This window comes from Equus asinus, chromosome 18, assembly GCF_041296235.1.
Source record: "Equus asinus isolate D_3611 breed Donkey chromosome 18, EquAss-T2T_v2, whole genome shotgun sequence".
NCBI lineage: Eukaryota > Metazoa > Chordata > Mammalia > Perissodactyla > Equidae > Equus > Equus asinus.
The window spans coordinates 31840459-31865822 of record NC_091807.1 but is presented as its reverse complement, the minus strand read 5'-3'; the positions used below and the strand labels follow the sequence as shown (position 1 = coordinate 31865822).

General features: G+C 43.4%; 1 protein-coding gene across 6 annotated transcripts in view; it reads left to right on the top strand.

Annotated features, from left to right (window-relative positions):
* The window catches only part of RUNX1 (RUNX family transcription factor 1), a 263569-nt gene that overhangs the window by 151921 nt on the left and 86284 nt on the right, over window positions 1-25364 (top strand). For 4 of the 6 annotated variants that reach the window (XM_070488827.1, XM_014843710.3, XM_014843713.3 and 1 more), the window contains 2 exons: window positions 17733-17986; window positions 23882-24038. In XM_070488827.1, coding sequence (XP_070344928.1) covers window positions 17733-17986; window positions 23882-24038 — 411 coding nt within the window. Of the gene's footprint in view, window positions 1-14808; window positions 17987-23881; window positions 24039-25364 lie in introns of those variants that run through there. The other 2 variants (XM_044750930.2, XM_044750927.2) reach the window with 1 other exon arrangement.

Sequence of the window (25364 nt, the reverse complement as noted above, 5' to 3'; positions counted from 1 at the left end):
AAGGGCAAGTTGTTTAACCTCTTCAAGCCCAAGGGGATAATAGTTACACACTTAATAGGATGATCAAGAGGATTAAATGAGATAACTCATGGAAAACCATTGTCACACTGCCTGGAGCTCAGAAGTAGTTCAGTAAATGTTAGGGACCATTGTTATTTGTCCACTAGAATTTGCTCAGTCATTGTAACCCTATTAGCCTAAATAAAGCTTTCACTTTTGACAAATCAATTCCACAGCTTCCTTTCTTCTCATAGACTGGGAACACTTGATGGATCCCCAGAGGTCGAATGACCTAGTCTCTTGTCTTCAGGGAGATGAACCCCCAAACCTGTTAAAATCTAGCATTGCCAAAATTCCATGCATTGCTGAGCTGCTGTTATGTCAGCCAGGCTGTTCCTGACATGTTAAATTATTTCCTTGACCTACTAAGCCAATAGCATATACACTTATATATTAGTTTTCTTTTAAAAAAAAAAGGTAGAAAAGAACCATATTTACCTTAAGATCCAAAAACTTGTCTCAGAAGGGAATTTAGCTTTTTTAGGAATACTGTCTTATAGCACAAGTCAGAAGTGCCCCTCTTCCCATCTGTTCAAAGCCAAATAAACAGGCATCCAGCAGAGAGAAGATTCTTGTTTCACAGTTTGCTATTGAGGAGTCGTTTGAGGTGTATACACTTTGGACATCAACATCCTAAAATCTTAAAGATCGATAAAGAGAGGATATTTTTCTACAGAAGTTTTTATTTTTAGGTTCTGGAGGAAAGAAAGCTACTTGATAAGTTCAAGTGATCCAGGAGTTTCTCGACATTTATCCATACTTTTCTTTTTTAGCTACAGTTATTTCAAGCTTAGTAAAAAACAAGAAAATATTCTATTTTTGCTGTATCCCTCTCTATAATAAGGGGAAGCAATGTGCCTTTGTTGCTTTAGTATAACTTCCTAGTTTGTAGCTGAATTTGTATCTAATTTTACTGATAAGAATTCTGGAATGCTTTTAAATATAAAGATGACAAGTAACAGAATAACATTCTCGTTAAGGAAGTTTCTCTCTTTTGCTACTTTACTTAAGGCAGTGTCACGTTTTCACTAGAAGAACGTATTTTAGAGAGACTATGATTAATCAAACCTGCATTAATCATGAAGCCAAAAAAAAAATATCACACACAAAAGTGAAAATAAGACTTTCATGTAACTTTCTTTCCTTCTCATTCCTAGTAACCAAGGGTTAACCTGAAGTCTTAATCCATTTCCACTCTAATTGGGAAGGGTAGGGGGAAAATCATTTCAGTAACAAAATGAAAATTGCTCGGCTGTGTGTGCCTGGGGCAAAAAGAAAAGGAATGAACTCTCTTGTGAGCTTGGTTAGTGAGGGGGAAAACATCTACATCTTGCACTCCACTTCATGTCATTGTTCAATTTGCTGGTATTAAATAATCGTCTCCAGAACAGTGTGTGAATCAAGAGACCGTGTCTGCCCAGGTCTCCTAGACTCAGTTCACTGGGCTGTTTGTCCTTCATTCAGCTAAACCTGGAGTCAGCAACTCAAGTGTTCGCAGCCAAAAAGTGGAGCCCCCACTGGCACGTTTGGTAAAGTTTTCTTCTTTCCTCCTTAGAAGTCCATTTCATTATTTGGTGTCTTCGGTGAAAGAGACTCCTTGGCTAAACAAATAGTTCCTATTTTAGAAACTATACAATTGAGTGGTGAGGAAATAGACTTGATCTAAGATATTTTTCACTAAAAAACGAGATGCTCCCTATATTGAGAACTCGACAGTCACAGAACTTACAATTGAATGTTTTTAAAAATTCTTAAAATCCACATTTATATAAAGATTTGCTGCATATCCCTCTTCAAAACTTACCCTAGAGTGCTATATTTACCAATAACACTTTTGAAATTCTCCTCAAGATGGGTATCTTTATATGTATTTGAATTGTTAAGATAACTGGAGAAGCAAGAAAAATGACTGCTTTGAAGTCACTAAACCTCAGTGTACTCATTGGGCAGCAATTCAGCAAGAAATGAGCTAGAGTTTATTCTGGAGCTCACTTGTCAATATATTTGGGCAAACATCTATTCCTTTGCTCTTGCTATTTAAAAAAAACTACCTACTCTGCAAAAAATATGTGACAAAAAGCCTTCAAGAGTTGTTTGTGTACATAACCATTTTTAATAATTTTTGGATGATCTCTGTATATTGCTCTCATTGTACATATAAGTACAAATTGGAAATTAGCTAACAGATAATATCTATTTTTGTGTTTTTCTTTAATTTTATTAAAAATGATTTTCATTCTTCCTCTCCACCTTTCAAGAAGAGATGAACTTTATAGAATTAGCACCATATATTCATTCAAAAAAGGTAGCAAAATTTGCTTCATTTTTTGGAAAATAGATGTAAAATTATAGCCTTATTCTATGCAAGTCTAAAACAATCGTATGAAAAAGTTTAAATCTGACTTAACCATTGTTTGATTGAGAAATGAACAACAACATTTCATAAGAAGACTCTACAAAAATGTTTAATAGTCTATTTCAGTGTATGGTGCATTACCCATAAAAATGTATTTATTACTAGAATATCAATTACATAATATTATTAATGTAATCTGAAAATGTATAACCATTACAATGCAGATTTGAGGATTTTTATAAAACTTAGAAGATGTAATTATGTAATTACATGGAATGATCACTTTCCTTGCTGACTTTCGTAGCTATTTTTTATTTCATACTACAACGTGAAATTTTAAAGCTTTTGTTGAGTATCATACTTCCATGACCTCACAAGAAAGTAGGGCAGTGATAGTCTAAGCCCATTATTCCATATAAAATTCTGTTTTCCAAATTTGAAGGTAGCAGGATTAATACAAAAGGATTTGTCTTGTCTGCATGCCTGAGGAACAGTCTAAGACCAACACTGGTAATTTATTATTTAATTGATCAATATAGATATCTTAGCAATTTCTTCACAGGTAACTATACTTACTGTTGATTCTTAGGTAGACTTCCCACATCGAGGATAGATGGGTGAGATGGCACCTAAGATTTATCTCAAGCTCCTACATTCCCTTTCTAAGGAGTTCTGTTACATTTGTGGGAAATTTCCCTGCAGTCTATATGGGATCATAGATAGGAAAATTTTTATTTCAGCGGAAAAAAAAGCACCAATTTGAGGTACTAATAGTTGTAATAATGAAGAGCCTTAAAGCTGTTTATTCTAAAGGAATAAAACTAGATTGTACATCCATATAATTTTTCAAATTATTATTTTATAATACAATACATAGTGAAACCTCACTAACTGGGTTGGCATGGAGAAAACAGAATTAGGGAAAAGGCTGAATTTTAATATTTTTAAATAATTGTAATAAATTATTATCAGTAACATTTATGAGTAACTATGTGTTTCTTTCTAATCTCAGTTCTGTGTAAATTATAGAATAGAACGCATTTCTGTTATTTTCAAGAAGATGCAGGATCTCAAAGTTACTTGTTTGTTTGAATCCCAGCTCCTTGGGTCTACTTAAATGAATGGATATTACTTATGTGAAATTAGACAGACCCTAGGTAAAATGGTAAAGTCCTTAAAATATATTGTGTTGAGTTGATTCTGTGTTCCCCTTTGCCCTTCCTTCCCCTCCCACTCGAAATCCAAGTTTCCTCCAGCCATATGCTGACCTGGGTCAGCACCAGACCAGGTCCATTTCTCCCAATTCCAAATGGCGTTTATGTGTATGTGTTCATGGAACTGAAATGCTCCCTTGTCCAAGTCTCTTATTTTGTAGGTGAAGAAACTGAGGCTGGGACAAGGCACGTATCTAATTGGCCCTGACTTGTAACAGACTAAGGTCTCCTTCCCAATGTTCCTCTACCGTTATGAGATAATTTGCGTACTCCTGCATTCAAACTTTTGGTGTTTATGTTGATTGCGTGAACAAATCCAGCCATCCATTCAATCATGTCATCAACATGACATGTTGATGTCTAAACTCAAGCTGAGACTAAGTCTGAAACTTAATTTTGCTATTGGGATTGAGTGAATGATTACCCAGCCATCATTCTATCATTTGGAGAGATATATAATTAATTATATATCAATACTATATAATTAATTACATATATACATTACATGTTAATAATACTTACATATATTCATATCTTTACTCCAAGTGTCCAAGAGTGGGTTGCCTATGTAGAAATCCAGTTTTAGGAAATTTCCTTTTCCTGTCCTGCTACTCACCCTTATTCACAGTTAACATCCCACATGGGCCCACTCACTGCTCTGTTAGCTCACAAAGAGTCATTGGGCTCATTTATCAAACTACCTACAGTTAATCCCCACCCTCCTCCCTATGTCTAGCAGTTTAAGAACCAGTTAAATTGACTTATCTGGTTATTTTTAATCACAAATGTTGCTTAAGGAAAAAAATCATACCTTCCCATTTCATAACTCTCCCAGTGAGAGAGTAAAGACAAATCACAAACAGAAAGAATAATATAAAGTGCTCGCATTGGAGAGGAGAGTTCCCTGTGGAATGACGTGGGAAATGAGGAACAGGACTCTCGTTTATTTATTCATCTGTTTGTTCATCTATTTTTTCACTCAACTTTGAAAAATTGTGCTTTGTTTCTAATTCATTGCGGCAGAAATGGTTTTGAATATATTAACTAAAATGCCTGAAGTAAAGCGGACTCTAAAAGCAATAGCTGTTTGATAGACTCTGCTCTTATCATCCACCAGAAATCTTTGTTGCTATAATATTCCCCAATTAGGAGACTCAAAGCTATGGGATGGTGCCTAGACTCCCCTCCCTGTTTCTCAAGTGCAGTAGATTCTGCGATGCTCCTTGACACTGGGCTATTTTCCCATAGTGCTTGGATAACAGACACCTTCAAAGTCAAGATGAGTTTCATGCATAGAGAGCGATTTCTCAGCCTAGCACTTAAAACACACCTTCTATCTACGGCTAAAGGAGTCAAAGAGAATGTGGAAAAGATCCACATCCCTTTTAGGGTCCACCCATCAGCCCTTTGACCCCTGGACTCAACCCACAAGATGAAGGGGTGGAAACCAGGTGTGTTTACCCTAAAGAGATGCTCGGACCTTTAAAGGTTCCCAGCAGCCCCTGAGGAACCAACGCAGTGAGGTTGGGCCAGTGGTTTCTATTACAGACCTGGCTGCGTATTTCTTCTCCTTTGTTACTTCTTCTGAGGACTGGAAGAAAGAGAGGTGGATCCACTCCACAACTTCAACCAGGAGCTGCCTAGCTGATTTGAACTATTAGTGTATTTTAACTGAAAGTTTGCTAGCTAACTGACATGTTGAGTGGCTTTTTGAAAAATCTATGCTATATTTCAAAATAAACCTATTTATAGGAATTGCTTTTGAGACTGAGTATCATTTAACCACTTTGCAATTCTGTTTTAAAATTATGGCTTATTAAAAATAGAACTTCTTATTCTAATCCATGTTGCTTATATGAATTTCATAGAAAAAATAGCTTTGCTGGAAAAGAAAGGGAGAAGAGATGCATTAGCAATATTCTTCCAGAGCTCAAAGAAACCAAGGCACTATTGTACAGGCTGAGCCATCAGTGGCCAGTAGACATTAAGTGGAAATGAACAAGGCGTAAGGTTGCCTTGTGGCTCAGCCATGGCTGTGAAAGTGCATCAGGGGTGTTGACAGTGGTCAGTAGGCCTTTGCTGTTCAGTGTTGCTGTGTATGTGTGTCCGTCCACGTCTGAGTCAATCGAGTGATGCCGTAATAAAAATTATGATCTTTGCTTCAGGACAGTGTGGAGGGAAAATGGGAGTCAAGAAAGACGCGTTACTTAATGGGCTGCACCAACAGCAGGTTAAAACAGGGCTCACGTAAGCTCTAGCAGAACAGCAGGAAAACTCCAAATACCATCAAACTGGGGGTTTGGGCTTCAGCTATGAATTTGTAGGGGACACAAGCATTCAGTCCATCAAAATAGTTTAAAAAGTCCAATCAGACCTAGCTCAGATGTCAATTTGCATTTTGCAATGCTGTTTACCAAAGCCTTTTAGACACTGCAGTGTAGGGTGTGCTGGGCACAATTTTGACTGGATACTGAGCAGCTGGCCTTCCCAACTCTGCGTGTGGTCTTTGAACCAGGAGCTGGTTGGAAATGCAGGATCTCAGGCCCCACCCAAACCTTTTGAATCAGAATCTGCTCTTAACCAAACCCCCTGGACTTGGCAAACACATTCTGTTCATGCAGTGCTGCCTCAGGATTTGGAGTATAGACAGCTTCATGGGCAAGGTGTTCAAAATCTAGTGGTTATGTGTTTGTGGGGGTGAGAGGGAATCAGAAGAGAATAAGACAATTATACAGTTGGCATTGAGAGGACCCAACTGAAGACATGCTTGTTCCCCACTGATTCAGAACCAACTGTGAGATAGACAAAGGAGTCAAGTGGACAGGAATCAAAATACAAGCTTTATCACTGATAAAACTTTTGAAGAACATGACTTACGTCTGTGGCCTCCTGCCACTGAACCCCAGAAATGGAGAGCCTTGCTCATTAGCACACAGGCAGTGTCTCCTCAAAACCATAAGGGGCTGGGAAAGGCAAGCTTGCTGTCCTAGTTTTCTATTGCTGCCAAACTTGCAAATTACTACCTGTTTAGCAGCTTCAGGCACACCCATTTGTTAGCTCACAATCCCATAGGTCAGAAGTCCAGTTGGGCTCAACTGGCTTCCAGCTCAGGGACTCACAAGGTCCAAAATCAAGGTGTGGACCAGGCTGAGCTCGTATCTGGAGGCTTTAGGGAAAATGCACTTCCAGGCTCCTACAGGTTGTTGGCAGAATGCAGTTCCATGGGGCTATAGGACAGTGTCCTGTTTTCTCACTGGTTGTTGGTCAGGGGTCACCTATAAAGAGTGCTCTCCCATTCTTGGGAGTGGCTCCCTTCCTGTCCCAGGCAACAATGCAGGCACACTGGATACTCCTCTGACCTCACTTCTGCCACAGCTTGAGGAAACTCTCTACTTTTAAAGGTCTCTTGTGATTAGATCAGGCCCACCAAGATAATCTCCCTTTTGGTTGACTCAAAGCCAACTGATTAGTACCCTTAATTACATCAGAAACAGCCCTTTTGCCATGTAACATGACCAGGGCATGATATCTCATTGTATTTTCAGTCCTAGGGATTAGAGTGGGAAATCTTGGTGGTTCATTTTAGGGTTCTGCCAACTACAGCTGGTTTCTGTTCCCAAAGCTACTAACCTGGAAATTCAGGCTTTTATGGTAGAGGATGAATGAGAGTGTGGAAAGAGGTCAAGAGTTTTACACCAAGGAATGTCACTCTACATAGAAACAAGGAATGTCACTCCATATAGAAACCTGAAGCCAGGAAGAGTTGGTTCCATCACTTCCCTCTTACCACCCCACCCCTCCATATATTCAAATAACTATAACTAAAGTAAAATATAGTTCAAGGGTCATGCAGGGGACATAGAGACCATGACAAAGCATATGGTTGGTCCTTGAGAGGAAATGTCATCTGAGGCAGAGGGACCTATCTGAACCCCCTCCAAGATGGGGACAGAGAAGGTAGCCCTTAATCTTGTAGGACTGTGCTAAAGAGCTTGCACTGAATTTGGGGTGCATAAGGGACGCATTCTGTGACAGTATCTGCAGAACTGTGGTGTGGGAGATTAATCTGGAAGTAACGTACGAAATTAATGGAAATCTTTTTTTAGGAGACCTTTGAAAGAGATCTGGTGAGAGATCATGAGGACTTGAACCAGAATGATGACAATAGGGATGAAAAATAGGGATAAATTATAACAAAGAAATGAAAAAAATGAGCTAGCAACAGACTGGATGAGGTCAAAGATAAATCCATGGATCCAGCTCTGGAAAGTGGGAGAATGATGGTGCAATGGGGAAAGCAAAAAGAGGTGGTTTGAGGGTGAGCTGATGAGTTGGATCTTCAGTAAAACGAACATGGAAAGTGTTAATTTTCTCACGTCTTCCTCTTAAACACACATTCATGCACACACCCCCATTTCTTCCCTCCTCCAACAAGCACCTACCTCCCCCTCCCCATATCCCCTTCACTTTCCCATTCTCTGCTCCCCTGAATCTCTTCTAGCAAATGTTACCATGGCTCCCCTGTAGGCAAACCCAATGTAATCATCTCAGTCTTCATCCTCATGGCCCCTCCTTGGCCTTTGGGACATGACTTTCTTCTCAAAATTCCCATCTTCCTTTGGATTTAAGACCCTATTCTCTCCTCTTTCTCTTCCTAGCTCAATCTCCTTGGTTGTTCCATCTTCTTCTAATCAATGCCTTAAATGTGGATGATCTCAGTCTCCATCAATGCTCTTTTCTCACCAGACACCAATCTCTGTGCAATCTGAAGCTACCGCACATACGTGAAGACTCTCAACTCAATATTTCCACACCAGACGTCTGCCTTGAATTCCTGTTTTTCCCACCAGCACCTACAATTCTGTCCTGTACGTCCAAAGCTGAATCCTAATGTCTTTCTTCGAATCTGTCCTCTTCTGGTCTTCTCTACTGTTACTAGTGTCATCTGTGCCAGAAGTGGGGGAGACTCCTCTCCCATCCTCACCTCAGCCTCCCTCTTCCATCTCCACTGTTTCTGCCTTAAAGTAGATGCTCATGATTCCTTCCCTGACAACTGTGGTAGCTCTCCTGCTCCTTACCCCTACCGCTCCAATTCCCCTATCCACCCCTGACAGATTTATTTTCCTAAAATATGTATTATTATGTCGTGTCCCAGATTTCGAGGCTCTGGTAGAACCCATTGCCCTCATGTTGAAGTTCAGATTTCTCCAGGTTGTGTAAGCTGCCTCTGACCTGTCTGTGTTCATGTCTGCCAGCCTTGTGTCATTTGTGAGCTGTCACTCCCCAACCTGATTCCAAACCTACACTCCAACTATACTAGAACTGACATGTGGATCTGTTTCACAAATGCGTGCCTTTCTCATGCTGATCCTTCTGCCTGGGGTGACTCCTCCCTGTGCCCCTTCCCACCTCCCTGGAGCCTTCCTCCAGCCCTCTCAACCACCTGGTAAAAATCCACCCAACCTCCAAGAGTCAAATCAAAGAGCACCTCTGCTAGGAATGAAGGCTTTACCAAGCCCACCAGGTGGTGCTGCCTCCTCTTCCTCCTGTGTCTCCTCCCACCACCTCCCTGGACCCTGCTGTGGGTCCATCAGCAACTGTGACACTCCATTGCTCTCTTCTACTTGTCCTTTGTTACCAACCAGCCTAGCACCCTGCCTGGTACATAGAAAGCACTAGAGGAACTGAAGGGAGGAAAATCATATACTTCATATCTAGAAAAGTCTTCCCGATGCCATTTCGAATGAGTAGAGGCAGGAAAAGACTAGAAAGTCATTTTACATTTATTATGAATTTAAAAGCTTCTCAGCCAAGCTGTCCTTGACCTGTTCCTCAAACTCTGTGGACGGTGAATGGCCAGAAATAGCTTCTGGCCATTAGGATGTGACTGCTAGATATCTGAGATTTACATGGGGAAGAATTTCAGGGATATTTTCTGATAGAGACCATGAGACATGGGAGGATAAAAGTGAAAGATGCGATCGGAGTTTAATATTTCAGAACACTACAAAGGACACCCATAAAAATAAATCTTTGTGGTCAAAAAGAGACATGGCTCACCTCACATGCAGACTATATGTGAATATGCATGTGTGTGTACAGAGATGAAGAGTGAAGGGACCTTGTCAAGTTTCTCAAACACTCCAAGTGTGAGGGGCCTTTTCTGTAAAGGGAGATGGTAATGGTGTTGTTGCAAGGATTAGATCAGGCAGGGCATTTTGGCCATTGCCTGGCATATAGTAACATTCAATGAGAGAGAGGGAAAGAGAGAAAGAAAGGGAGGGAGGGAGGGAGCTGGAGGATAAGCTAGCCAGATTGAGCTCTCACTGTCATGAACACACAAGACCTCTTTTCTCTTACAGTTCAGTTTCTGGCATCTTTAACATCCCCTTGGGCACATCAAATCTCCACAGATGCTATCTGACCTGCAGATATCCACCCTCTCCCCTTGCCCCCAGCTCCCCACCCCGACACCCAGGTTAATGGTGTATGCTGTGTCCTCAAGACTATTAACACAGGACAAACTAAGAAAGCTTTCAACAGACAACATACACATCTTTCAAAAGTCACTCAATTTGCCTTTGTTTTTAGGTTTAAAAAAGTCTTGGCTTTTCTCTCAGAATCACTGAAATATTAGGTGTGTAGCTGAAACACTTGCTTTTCCACTCTGTTCCTGATTCTCAGCCTCTGACGGGGAAAGTCTTCTCGGGGGTCTCACAAGAGAATTTCCAGAGTGGTTGATTCTGCTGGGTCTCTTTAGTATAAATTCAACTGGTCAATCTTACTGTTGAGGATTTTTCGCCCCATACCTATTAAAACTGAACTTACTAACTTCTGGGTACATTTGTTGTTTCTTACCTTATCATTCATAATTAGTGCAAATAATTCTTTCCCTGGCCTGTGTTTTTCTTAAAAAAAATCTTTATGGAGTCATTTTAGGCACATGTAAACCACAATGTTGGTTTTTTTAAGGATGATCCTTGGAAACTAGACATATTTAATTCCTTTAATCTTTCATCATAGGGCAGTCCTTCAGAACTCCTTATTATTTTAGTTGCTCTTTTTGCTTTGGCAAAAATATAAGACTAAGGAGCTGCAAATCTTGTTCTCCTGCCTATTTAAACAGCGTCTGGAAATCTGAAATAATTATCCCCTTTCTTAGTTTTAAAGTTTTTTTTTAGGCTATATTAATACTAATATTGTGGAGTGGGGTTGAAAGATTTAGGTGTGCAGTATTTGAAATGCTCAAATCCTAAGTCTTTGAAAAACAGTATTTTCTCCATGTTAATCATTCGTTACTGATCATTATCAATATACAAGGCTGGTAGAGTCATTTCAAATTCAGAATATTATATGTAATATTCGAGGGAAAGAGAAATAGCTTCATAGGACTTTGCTGAATGGATTTACCGGTAACTGGATATGCAGCAGTCTATGGGAAATGATTCATACGTGGAAACTGTCATATGACAGTTATTTTCAACAATAATTCATATCATCTGTTATTTCAAGATTGAGAGGTTTCAATAAATAATCTGCCCTCTTAGCAAAGGGAAAGAAAGGAAAGCAAGCAAGGAGAAAATATTTCTAAAATGTCCTATCATTGGAAGTAAATGATCATCATGTTTATCTATCAGTTTGTTTCTTTCAGAAGATGGATTCCAAATTGTTTATTTTCATTGCTTTAAAAAATTCATATTTTTATTTCTTGCATTTAGCCTCTGCTGTGCTACAGATTTTTAAACGTGTTTGCATTAAGCTAGGGTTTCATTTTAATTTCACCTCAAATTCAGATTCATTCCTACACCCCCAAATGTATTTCTAATATTCATTAAATAAATCATATTTGCATCACATATATAGCTGAAAAGAGGTGATTCTATAAAAGATAAAGATTCAGTATTAGCTAACAATGGAAATCATTGGTTGAAGGCACATAAAACCATGTGCATATGTAACAGTTCATTCTTTATTTGCTGATTTACTGTTTTAAGCTATTTTTCTGTGCCCAAACTGGACAATACGCCATAAACATCGCCAGTGCTAAATAGTGCCAGATGCAACAAACTAGCAAAAAAAATGAGAGTGGGGAATTTAGTCTTTATACTTTCATTTATCGCAATTAGAATGAAATTCATCAACCATCAGTGAATTTGAGTTTTGCTCTCAGTATATTCATACAATTATTTTTATTTTCCTACTTTCCATTCTTTCAAAATGTGTACATAGAAGAGATATTCACGGTATCTTAGGTTCCAAATTATATTTTTTATAAAATATACACATTCATATATGTGCATATAAGATTTTTAACCTATGTATCTCTATAAATAACTTACAATATAAATTAACCAAATAATTAAGGCTCTTTTTTTTGCTGATTCAAAAATACTTAAAAGCTGTTCTCCATATTGCAGATGTCAAACCATATAAAACATTCCAATGAAACCTTAAATAATACCCTCAGTTCTACAGCATTTACCACAGGTGCATTCTGCTGTTATTAAATGACTCTATATGACTCTCTAAAAAAAAAAAAAAAAATAGAGCGTGGCTTCTATCTGTTATAACCTAGTTTATTACTTTTGTTACAGCAGTGGCAATGCAAGATTTTTATGAGGGTAAAATGTTTACTAAGCATCCCTAAATTGGAAAAGATTAATTTTAAAATTTTCTCAGTTTGCTCTTGTGAGCCGTACAACTGACTTATGAAGTCAGAGTGAAATAGTCACGCGTCAACCACAGCATCCCATGGAAACGTTCATGCAGAGGAAGGAGGTAGTGGAAGAAATAAGGATTCTCACCCCCAAAGTAATTAGATTTCGACAGTGAAATGATCTCAAAGCCACTCAAGGAGGGGAAAAAAGGTTTAATTACATTCCAATGTTGAAAAACTGGACGTAGTGCGTAGCAAGTTATTTGTACACACATTAACATGTGACTTTTCATCAAAATGTTCTCCCCCCGGTGACATTAGTACCAACTGCAGCAATTCGGTCCAGAACCACTAGCAAAAGACATCCTCTGATTTTTATTTTCATTGAAATGGTCGCTGAAAATAGAAATGATTCTTTTAGAAATATCACATTTTCAGAAATGTAATTTTAAAAATATCATATTACAGAGGAAAATTCTGAGTTAAGATTGAGATTCGAATCCTATCTTTATGCATGTTTTCTGAGAGCGTTTTAAAACAGCAAAAATGTAAAACATTTAGATATTTTCTGAGACCACTGCGGTTACATACTTACCTAAAGTTGTAGATGAAAAACGTCAATGTGTTGTTATCGTTTTCCAGTGGAATTATTTTTCTTCCAACTAACCAAATACTACTCTAAAAATTCACTCTGAAAACTAACACTTCATTCCTATTAGGAGTCTTTTTGAAATTTCCCCCATGCAGCAAATTTGGAAGAAACTGTCACACAGAGTTTGCCCAACATATCGCTTCGTTGTATTTTTTATTTTGTATTATGACAAAAGTAAATTCTAGTATTATTCCGGGGAATACTAGGAGTGACTGTCGCGTAACGTTTCCTTTCCTTCCTCCCTTGGAGAGGCAGAGGAAGGGAAATTCTATATTGCCGCTGGAATGAGTGCTCTCGGTGGAAAGGAATTCTCCACTTCCTACACCATGTCACTGAACTTTCCAAGTCCGTTAAAAGCCCTTCAGACTAAGGGGCTCCCGGTACCCCTTAGTTGAGCCGCATGCTGCCTGCTTTCCATTCATTTTAGTTCCTCACTAAGGAAGGCGCACTGGTGTTTTTTGTTTCTGGTTTCTAGCGCGCACCGAGCAGCGCAGTTAGAGCTCGCGCAAGTCCCGGGAACCCCAAATGCCCCGCGGCTCGATTTAGAATAAATCAGCAATATCCTTGCTGTTATCGTCCTTGCCGGCGTTCGAACTTGGCATTTACTGGTTGCATCTCTTAGCTGAGCAGCGCCCACCGTGCCGCCCTTGAAAGGCGAAACTTAGCGCATCTATCTTTGTATCTCTCTTCTTACCAAGGAAGGGAAATTGACCCTCGCCCAGGGGACTGCCGCGGACGGTCCGACCAGCGGCCCCTCGCAGGGTTTAGGGTTTCAAACCGCCAGAGCCCCAGAGGAGCCTTTCCTGACCTTTCCAAGGGGCTTATCACCCCAGTAGGCTATATCCCTCAGAGTCAGAGCCCATTTTTGCCTCCGCTGCACTCCTGAGCCCCACCCCGCGTCCCCGGGGGTCCCTGGGGATGCACTTGGAGGCGGTCCCCACGAGTGTTTGGTCAGCTCTTAGGGGAATGCATTTGAGCCGAGGCAGAAGGGTTTCCGTGTGCCGGAGCAGCCTCTAGAGCGAGCGGCGTCCAGCCCGGGCAGGGGCGCAGCAGAAGGGCAGGTTTGGTGACTGCGCAACATTTGGAATCACTCGGCCAACGTGGAGAGCGGCCGTTTGGGGGTCTTTACACCTGAAATGTGGTTTCTTCAAAGTCATTTTTAAAGAAAAATACAAAGGAGTTTTCTATCTGCTAGACGCATTAAAACAGAGTGCAACTAGGCGCTGGGGGCTCCCGGGAGGGCCAAGGACGGGCCCACCTGGGGACAAGCGCGACAGGCAGGAGGCAGCCTGGGCCGCGGGCCCAGCGAGGCGCCCAGGAGGCCTGGAGCACGACGGCCTGGGGCGGGCCGCCCGCGGGGTCGAGGCACATGGGTTTCTGGAAGAGATCCCAACACGGGGGATCGGGAGATCCAGGACCCTGCCAGAGGTCCCCGCGCCACCAGCCCGGCCGCTCCGCCACCGGCGGAGCAAGGGCGGGACGCAGCCGCTCAAGCTGGCTCCAGCGGCCGTTTCCTGTCGTTTCTCCCCAAACCGAAGTTCTTACAAGAGCGAGGGCCGGCAGAGCCCCGCGCCGTCGGGGGCGTGCCCGGGCGGACCGCGCGGCCGCCCGGCGCCGCGCCGGGGAGGCCAGCGAGGGCTGCTGCTGCCCCCTGGCGTCCGCCCCAAGCCCGCGGCCCGCTGCGCCTCCCGCGGGGCGGGTGTCCACCTCCCGGCAGCTCGGCGCAGCCTGCCGGATCGCTCTGGGCCTGGGGCGAGGGAAAGGCCTCCGCGGCTCAGCGCACGGCCCCCGCCTCCGTCAGGCCCCAGCGGCGGAGCCCGAGGTCCCCCGCACCCCAGCCGCGGGTCCGCAGGGGGGAAGGAGGCGGCGGGAGGGAGGGCCCGCGCTCGGGGTGAAGTCGAGGGCTCCATGCGAGGGGGTCGTGGGTGAGCGCTCTCCCCCGGGATGAGCAGCCCCGCGGGGGACGGCGGCCGCGCTCCGTGGGGAGAGAGGGAGCCCCGCGGCGGGGACAACGGGCCGCGCGCAGCGGGCCGGGGGCGGGGCCCCGTTAAACTCGGCGAAAATGCCTGCGGCGCCGCGGGGACGGGGGACAGGGACGGGCGCCGGGGGCAGTTGCTGCCCGCGCGCAGGTCTGGCTTGGGCTCAGCACCCCGGGGCGCTCGCGCGCGCGGGGCCGAGGCGAGGAGCCGCGGCAGTTTCCGGGGAGCCGGAGGTGGGTGCGGGGCTCGAGCGACCCGGGCCGGGAGGTGGATTTCGCGCCGCCGGCCGGGAACAAGCCCGGCGGATGCTTTCAACTTTCTCTCGGGCCGCCTGTTCCCGGGGGCCTGGTCTGATGAGCCAACTCCTCTGCCCGCCGCTCAGTACACAGCCCGAGCGAGGCGCGCTGCGTAATTAAGCCGCAGCCCAGGCGCGGCGAAAAACACCAATTAAAGAAAACAAACCGGAAGAGAAAACTAAAAACACGAAAACCATGTTGTGGAGACCAAGAACCGTCTGGCCTCATTAAATGAATCAGCGCCACTTCGCTGCAACTGCCAACCCGGCCGTGGGGCCGCGCAGAGCCGCTCTCCGGCCAGGCCCTCGGCCCCCTCGCGGCCGAATCCCACCCACGCTGGGGAAGCCGAGGCTCGGCCGTGGGCCGCCGCGTAGCCTGGGGTCGCCCGTGGGCTCCTGCCTCGGTCCCGGGGGCCGCTGCATCTCCAGGACGCGCCGGCGCCTCCCTCCGGCTGGTCTCCATGCCCCGGCCGCTGCCAGTGCAGCGTGCGGCCCGAGTCCTCCCAAGCCGGTTGGCCTCCTCTCTTCCCACCTCCTCGGTCTCCGACCCGCGGCCGCCTGCAGCGCCGCTGCGCCCTGCAGCCCTCGTGCGGGTGGGCGCGCAACCGCGCGTGTGTGCAAAGCCGCAGGGCCTGGGTCTGCCCCGGGAGGGGCCTCGGGCGAGCGTGTGCGTGTGTGTGCGTGGCTGGGGAGCGCGGGGGACCACGGCGGCCGCAGCCTCTCCGCCCGGGCTGCGTACAGTAGCGCGCGGCGGGGGCGCGCGGGCCAATTCCAGGAGCCCGCGGCCGCGAGCCGCGCCCTGGCTGATACCGGAAAGGCCTGTGATTGGCCGGCGGCCGCCCCTATGCAAACGAGCTGAGGGAATGGAATTCCTCCGGCCGGGCTTACAGTAAAAGCACGTTCATTTCCAGGCACTCTCATTCATAGAGCCAGCGGGCGCAGGCGGGACGGGCGCCCCGCGGCCGGACCCAGCCAGGGTACCACGCTGCCCGGCCCTGCGCCGGCAGGCACCTCTTCCTGGGGCCCCTGGGGACACCAGAAGAAAGTCAACCTTTGCTGCTTCTCCTTGACCTGCGTTGGAGCTTCGATTTGTTTTTTTTTTCTTTCTTACTTTTGAATGAACTGGTTTCTTGGCTGGATGGTTCGACTTCTTTCCTGGCTGTGAACTTTTCTCCGGTTGTTTCCTTTGACAACTGCAGGAGAAAGTACGCCGTCCTTCGAGGCGAGCCGCGAAGCGGCGTGTGCGTGGCAGTGTGCGTGGGAGTGCGTGCCTGCGAGTGTAACTCGAGCCGCTCTGTCTGTTTCGATCTGCGCTGCGGAGCCTCCTGCAAGGCCCGCTCCACCTGCTGCGGTTACGCGGTGATCGTGGGTATTGGCGTGTCTGGGCAGTCAACCGGCCGGCGCTGGGGCGACGTTGGAGGAAGATCTGATCTTGCTACTGCCCAAGTCCGGGCTGAGTCACGGAGTCGATGTAGACAGTGGCTGGCTTCCGAAGAGTGCGTGTCAGCGTGCGTGTGACTAGGCTGCTGCTCAACTCCCACCAAACCACAGGATCAGCCACAAACTTAACCAACATCCCCAAACCTGAGTTCTCAGATGTGGAGAGCTGTACCCTGACTGTCATCTACTTGGACTTTATTCCTTTTTTAAAGATTAGCTTTTCTTTGAAAAGCTGAATTTTCTGAACTGAGAATTTTGCCAGATTTATTGAGACAACATGACAAGTACTTCTGGCCCAGCCCTTCTCCAACTACTGAAGCTGATTTTCAAGGCTACTTAAAAAGAAAAAAAAAAAAAAACCTGCAGCGAACATTAATGGATTTCTGTTGTGTTTAAATTCTCTACAGATTGTATTGTAAATATTTTATGAAGTAGAGCATATGTATATATTTATATATATGTGCACATACATTAGTAGCACGACTTTTGGAAGTCTCTTGTCTTGCTTTTGAGGACCGAAGCCTGTTTCGCATGATGAAAGTGGCTCTGAATATGGAAGACACTCGTTTATTTTGTGTTTTGTTGGGACTTTAGACAAAACTCACCTGGAAAAAAACTGACAGGCGATTAACTACTGGAACTTCCAAACTATGTATTTGCTGGTCCTTTGGCTCTCCGCATAAATATTTTAGGAAGCGTATGGGAATTTTGCCTCCGGGAACTTTTGTAACAGCCAAAGACAGAACTTAAACTCTCAAAGCAAGACTCAGAAGAAGATAGCTCCCTTGGCAGTTGACTTTGGATTCTGGTCGCCTACTTTTTAAGGCACTAAGCGGTCGGTTGCTAGGAGCCCTGCCCGGGTCTGAGGCTGATCCGCATAACTAGAACTTTCCCCTCCTGGACTGTTAGTCAACTTATTCTCCCCCCTCCCCCAGCTCCCCGCAGCAATAAAGGCTCCTGAACTTGTATGTTGGTCTCCCAGGAGCTGCTTGCTGAGGACCCGCGCCCCTGTCCCCGTCTGGTAGGAGCTGTTTGCAGGGTCCTAACTCAATCGGCTTGTTGTGATGCGTATCCCCGTAGATGCCAGCACGAGCCGCCGCTTCACGCCGCCTTCCACCGCGCTGAGCCCGGGCAAGATGAGCGAGGCGCTGCCGCTGGGCGCCCCGGACGCCGGCGCCGCCCTGATCGGCAAGCCGAGGAGCGTCGACCGCAGCATGGTGGAGGTGCTGGCCGACCACCCGGGCGAGCTGGTGCGCACCGACAGCCCCAACTTCCTCTGCTCCGTGCTGCCCACGCACTGGCGCTGCAACAAGACCCTGCCCATCGCTTTCAAGGTACTCGTCCCGGAGCGGGTGGCGGGAGGACAGGGGAGGCCGGCCGAGGCCGGGGGCGATCCTGGAGGGCAGCGGCCCGGCAGGCGAAGCCCGGGTCTAGAAAGGGGCCGGCGCTGCCCACCGCGGCCCCTGGTCCATCCCCCTGCGCTCGATAGACCGGGGATGCTGCGTTGCCGTGGCGACCCTCGAGGGGACCCGCCTAGGCTGCTCCAGAGGGCTGAAAAAATCAGGATGCCCCCAAACACATCCACTGAGGGCCGGTGGGGACCTCCCTGGCAGGGGTCCTTAGCTTTGATACAAAGTAGGAAAAGTTAGAACCCCAGCAAGGACAAGGCTGTTTGCTCCCATGCTTCTCGCCCACGTCTGGCTTAACATCCAAACCATTGTGACTCCCTCAGATGGAGACATCAGGAAATAAAATAGACATGCTTTTATACCTTCGGGTCAGTGAAAATAAACTGACTAGGAAAACTGTCAGGGCTTCGCACCCCCACCCCTCTTTAACAGCCCGATAGGAATTAGCATGTCCAAAGTCCACAGCGGGCGTAGTTAAGTTTGCAAAAGTTTTCTGAAGAGTTTTTGCCAGCTTCCAGCCTGCTCCTGCCAGAAGCCGCAAGTAGCGAATCCTGTTTCTTTTCCTGGAACCCTCCTGAACCTTATCGCCGGCTCACCTAGATTAAGCCCGGGGCAGCGAAAGGTGACGAGCCCAGAGTTTGCGGTGAGCCCGGCGTCTAGTCGCCCGAGTTTCTGTTGAGGAGGGGGCTGCGTGGACCCGGCAACCTCGGCTGAGCAGCTCCAGAGGGTTCCGTTCCCTTTTCACCCCTGATCTGGCCCTAGCTTTCAGCTGCCTTTAAAAACCTTGGCCTTCAACGGGGATATATAAACAACCCCGGGCGTTTTTAAACAGCCATCCCACCACCCTGGCCGCAAACAGCAGAAATTTAATTTCGGCGGTGGGGTTTCTGTTCTTCTGCCTTGAGTGGGTTTAAGAAGGGGAGGCTTTTAGTACCATCGGTGCATTTATTCCTTTTCATTTAAAGGGCCAAGACAGGTAGGTGGGAAAAAAAAAGCTGTAACGATCTGCTACTCTTTCTCTTTTTTTTTTTTTTTTAAATCTGGTTAAATAATTGTCCCCTTTAAGGGGAGATTAATTTAATATAAGCTTTTTATGGTTCCAGGCCTGGGCTGGATCTTGATCTAGTTCCAATGAATATTCACTTTTTTAAAAAGTGCTGTCGGAGTTCTTTATTTTTCAAGCTTTGTACACCTTCCAAACTTAGATTGTGATTCCTAAAACAACACAAACCAAATGTGCAGTTAGTTGTGTCTATAGCATTGCCTCCTGTTCCTCGCAGTTTTCTGCAAGCAAGAGTTTCCAAGGGGGATGGAAATGAGGATGAGGTGGATCAGCCTAGACTCTTTCCCTCCCCTTCCTCCATTTATGTAGATTTGGGTTGGGAGCCCATTTCAGTTTTAAATTATTCTAATTGCTTTACGTAAACAGACAGCCGGCAGATCTCGCAGCTTTCGCTGCTCCGTGAGAGGGAACCTGACAGGGTTGGGTCCTGGGCTCACTCTCAGAGGAGAGCGAAGGGAAGACAGGCTGATAGTCAACCAAAGGGTCATTTAAACCCGGATGCCCCTGACACGCCAAGGGAGTGGCTTCTAAGGGATCTGTGGCTTCCTTTGGGGTAAATCAGAGTCTCTTCTGGATCTCCCCTCCTTTGCCTGCGAACCCACACCCAAGTATATCAAAACACTAAGTGATTAATAAAGAATCTTCAGAAGTCGAAGCGATGCCATTTCTCCAGCCACCCCAGGAAAGTATTTGTTTTTTTTCTAAAAGAATGAAAAAAATCATAGAAATTGCTTTCATGAGCCATCAGGGAATTGCTTTTCTAGGCTACTAAAAGATCAAGGTATAGATCTCTTGAAAAAGTGCCAGTGGGTCTTGAGAGCATTTGGGGAAAGGAAAGGACAGCAGAGAAATCAGACCACTTGATTGATATCTGTCCCCACTCCCGTCCCCATAAAGAGAGGCCTCTTCGGAAGGAGCCCTGGTCATTGCATAACTGAAGGGGCAGACAGAATTTTCAGGGAGAGAAGGAATGCAAAGGTTAGGGATAAAAGCAAACCAAACTTCAAAAGGAGACTGCATCCTGGCTCATTCGCCGTGTCTCCCGGCTCCACTCTGTGCTTTTCCACCCACCGGCCTCCCAAGCAGTTTTGACAAAAATTATTACTTTAAAATTTGACTTTTAAGTAAGTCTAAGACAACCTCTCTAAGAAGTTAATCAGTACAGAATTATTCTATTCCCTGGAATAAGGAGGAGAAAATGTGAAACAATGATCAAGTCTGATGACATTGACGAAAACAGCATTTGTGATTCTTGAGCAGTCTTCTGGAATTCTGGGTGTAAATCCTCTGCTTTGACCTTTGAAACTAAAGGGAGACTTAAAGTTATGAATTTTCCTTAAAATAGGTTAAAATCATCCTAATTGCTTATCCTGGACCCCAAAATGTACCCATTCCCCCATTTCTCCCATGGAATACCTTTATTTTTTAGCATAGGAGAGATACCTATTTTTCTACTGAGAAAATCTTAAATTTGCTCCATGTTACCCATGATTTACAGAAGCAGCCTTAAAAGCTGTTTGGACGACTTAGGATCTGTTTTGTAATAGTGTAATATTACAGTTTGTTTAGGCCCTGGTACGCCAGAGTCTGAAAGCATGAACACGCCTTCAGCAACTTCAGGGGTCTTAGATGCTGACAGTTATATTTTTTTCATGAGAAAGAAATAAGTAATGTTTCTGTCGTCAGGATCACGGTCCTTAGCTATCCCTTAAATGTCATCTCAGCTGAATTCTAAGTTCCACTCCACAGCTTTCTTTGAAACACTAGAAAATTAAGGGATTTGAAATAAATGAATTGTAACTGTAATTTCAGCCTAATTAGAGTTGGTTTAAAATGCCAGTTTGAACTGTGAGCAGGCTAGCCAAGAGCAGTTTAGAGAGAGTCATGTCGTATATAGGAGGGTTGATATTCTGCCCAACTTCCTGATACTTTAAAAACAGAGAAGTAAAACAAAATATGAGATATCCTTTGGCCAGCAAGTCCTTTCTTGTCTGTTTGGTCTGTGTTAAAATGTAAATGTTTGTGTTGCTTTAACTATTGTTTATAGCCTTTCATTCCAGTTGCTTCTTTTTTCTGTTTGAAGTTAGATTTTTTTATTCTCTTTATATTGCCTATCAATGACAAAATCTGTATCAAATTAGCAGATATGTTAGTTCTAATTTTTTTTAATTTTTAGCTAGTCTAAGTATGCTTGTTAATAATTAGATGATATGCATTATTAATATAGTTTCCCAGGATTGAATATTCTCCCCATTTTTCCAGCCAAAAAAATCCCTCCAAGATCAATAAAAGGCCAAGTTAGTGATCTTGGAGTGCCCAAATATCCTTGACTTCTGCTGCATTTTTTAAAAAGGGAGAGAGAAATGGGAGTTAAACTCCAATTTTTTTTTGAGTCTCAAATTCCAACATCAACAACCTTTTCTTATTTAGCCACCATCATCTTTGTTCTCTGTATTTGCTTCTGCTTGGTGAAGTTCTCATGAATTTGCCAAATGACTGATGAGGATAGTTTTGGAAAGATGAGCGAGGCACAGGCATGGAGCACTGTGGGAGGAGCCAGGGGGAGGAGGGAGATTGAGAATACATTTTGGGAGTTATACAACAAGATTTATTTATTTTAACCTCTTTCCAGATTCTGTCCCAATAATGAGTTATTGAGTTGGAAAACGGTGTCATTGATCCAGTCCGTGTATACTTACTGGATGTTGAATTAGAAGAGAGAAGCCGGGTCACCACAGGGAGATGGGGATGAGGAAGGAAAATGATGTGTTCCAGGAGGGCATTTCAACACTGTGAGCTAATTTTACAGCGGGAAGTGAAAATGGGGAGGGGGGGGGGAAGTGGAAAAATTTTTAAGAGACTAAAACAAGCAAAATAAAGCAAGCACATTTTGTGGGAATAGAAAAAAAAAACGGTAACAATAACTGAATAACTGATCAGGGAGATTTATTTTAATGATATTTTTGAAACAAAAGGGAATTGTGATGTTACTGCTCTTAATTAAATGGCGGCAAACACACTTAAAATGGGAACTAGATACCTAATTAGAGGGGGCATGAGGAGTAAATAGCTGTGTTTTTAAATCTCCTTGATAGAAAACATGGCCAACATTTGGATGGAAAGGATTAGAAAGAAAGATAAAAGACCCCGACCTTGCTTGCTAGTGCAAGTTGGATAAAATAGGCAGGGAAAACACCTGCCTATTTCCAGGGCAGTGATTCTCCAGGTGTGGTCTTGGGGTTGAAGGACGTCCACCCCTCATAGTGAGTTGGTTCATTTTGCCTATCGTACACCTTAGAATCCAAAAGCTGAAGCACCGTAAGGAATGAAAACAATAGATGGTCATCTGGATGACACAAGAAGGGGTAATGACTAAGCAGGCAATGAAGACGGGAATTTTGAGAAACACCGCTTTTTTTACAGGCAGAAAAAGAGGACCGAATATAGGTGTTACCCCCCAAAATTATGTAGCAATTATTAGGTAAAAATGAGAAGGTGGAAAACAGGGGCAAAAATAATCACTGTAGAATGTTTTACTATCAAAACTCAAAAACAAAATGAAAAAAATGATTATATAATTGGTACGATTAACACAAATTTCACTACTGACCGAGAAAGTACCACAAGGAGTATCAGAAATGATAGGAACAAGTAGGACTTGGGGCATTTTGACTAGAAATTCTATGACCACTTTAAAAACTAGAGACAATGGAAATATAGCTAATAATAAATGTCTAGACCAAGAAAATTGTTTCTAGAAGGTCAAATGATGACCAAAGAAATGGATGCTACTGCACGAAGCATCTTCATGCCATGCCCTTCAGAGCATTTTACCTTGGAATCACTGCTTTTTTATTACCTGAGCATCAAAAATATTTATCTACCAGTTTCCTTCAATAGCTCTTCTAGGAAATCTATTCCTATTCAATTACATTAAAGGAATTCCTTTCAAGATCAGCTGGGTTTGGAGAAAACCTCAGTCATCTATCAGGATGTAGCTACATCTTGGGGAGTCACAGATATAAAAAGGCAATGCAGTTCCACTCCTGAATTCAGAGGAGCACAGAAAAGTGAGCACCCCCCTTCTCTGAGGTCTGTGTTGATTTCGTAATTAGTAATAAGCGAAGAGTACATTTCTGATTTTTTTCCTTGCATGCCGAAGTTCACTGCTAGTGAAAATCAAGATAACAGAAGTGAGTAGGTGGGTCTCAAAGATAAATTGTAAGGGACAGTTCAAGTCATTCAAGAATTTTCAGCAATTCAGTTGTAACCATTGAATTTATTTTTAGCGGAAATAAGTTTTAACACCTAAAAGTAAAGTCGGCCCTCTTAGGCCTGTCGTTGGAGGTCTAGACAAATGAAAGATGGGTTAGGTTATAAGCTTACCAGAACAAGACATTCTGTTTCTCAAAGATGAAGAATTAAGAAGAGGTGATTGTGTTCATGAGAAGGCTTAGCTTTTCAAAGTCCTTGCTATAGTTAGTCTTATTCCAACTGTGCTATATGACCTTTCCTATCTTTATTAGGTGAATGTTTTATGATTTGAAAATTTATGTTTAGTTACGCGTAATGGAATTAAAAGTAAATCTTCCCGTTAATAACTTTTCTGTTGTTTTACGTAACTTATGATTGCTTTTCCTTTGCAAACTGAAAGTTAGCACTTAATAGACATTTAATTTTAGAGCAATTACTACACAAATGACATAAAAATTTATGACATTCCTGATATCTGCATTTGTACCTTGGCTGATGTTTAGGTGGTGGCGCTGGGGGATGTTCCAGACGGCACTCTGGTCACTGTGATGGCGGGCAATGATGAAAACTACTCGGCTGAACTGAGAAATGCTACCGCGGCCATGAAAAACCAAGTCGCGAGATTCAATGACCTCAGGTTTGTCGGTCGGAGCGGAAGAGGTATGTATCTGTCAAAACTGAAGTTGAAACACAAAGTATTTACATGGCAACAAGCCTAAATTTCAAAACTTCTAGACGTTTCTGTGATGGGATCCCTAGAAACAGTCTTTCTTCTTGTTATTACTGTTATATCAAGCTTTTAAAAAATATTTATTTGAAATTTAATATTTTTAACAGAATCTAGCTTTACATTATTGCTTTCTAGTATTGAATTGGTTTAAGACTGACTTGGCACATGCAAAGTCTGAATTCTGAATTTCCAGGAAACCCCTCAGAGCTTTACTAAAATGCAAAAATATAAAACTTACCATCATGGAAACTAAGATTATACAACTGGGGTTCTCTCTCTGATAATTATCAGAAATCTATTTAATGGAAGACTTAGCTTAGGATCCATGTGCTATCCATGCCAAGTGGGCCAGAGCTTCAAATGATCACATCTAATAATTTTAAGGAATATATAGTATACGATTATTGAAATGTGGTTTCAAGTAAGCTGACATTTTTACGGTAAAATATGAAGAAATCATGTTGGTATCATTCTGGTTTGGTAAATTTGATGGCAATATGACTTTCCTATTATATATAATTTGGATGCATTATAATTATTTGGGGGATAGGTTGATCCTAATTAACATTTTAGGGATTAATAATATTGAAGATGGATTATCTGGAGGAAGTATTGTGTTAGTGACGTTCTATGTGTAGTTTTCTTTTTCTTTGCCTGTTATCCCAGTATTAGCAGAAAGAGGAATCTTAGCTTGTTGTAATCTCCTCTGGTTTTCAATTATTTTCAAATAGTGTGTTTTCTCTGGATTGTAAGACCCTAAGTCATATTTTATAAATAAGAATAAGTACTAGAAGCTTAATTGAAGGAGGTAGGATAGCTGGTTTTGGAAATCTCATTTTTGTAATATAGTATTGAATAAACTTACGAATAAAAGTTATCCCAAGTATAATAAAAAGACCTGATAAATACCTAAATAACAGTAGATGGCTTGTATTGAAAAAAATAAAAGTACAACCAATGGACATTCAAACATGAGAGTAGTCATTACTCTTTGTAAAGGCATTCAAAAATATAAGAAAATCTGTGTTCTTAGGGAATTTGACTAGTCGAAAAGGGGAAGGGGGTAAAAGCATGTTGATTTTTTTGGCTATTGTTTTTGCTATCCTAGCTGTCTAGAGTATTTTCAAAATAGAATCATAGGTGGAGAAAATAAAAAAGCTTATACCGTGATTGAAAGTATATGTTCATAGTACTAAGTATGTTAATAATAGGGTAATACAAAGAAAATGATATCCACTTATTGACAGCATGAGTGA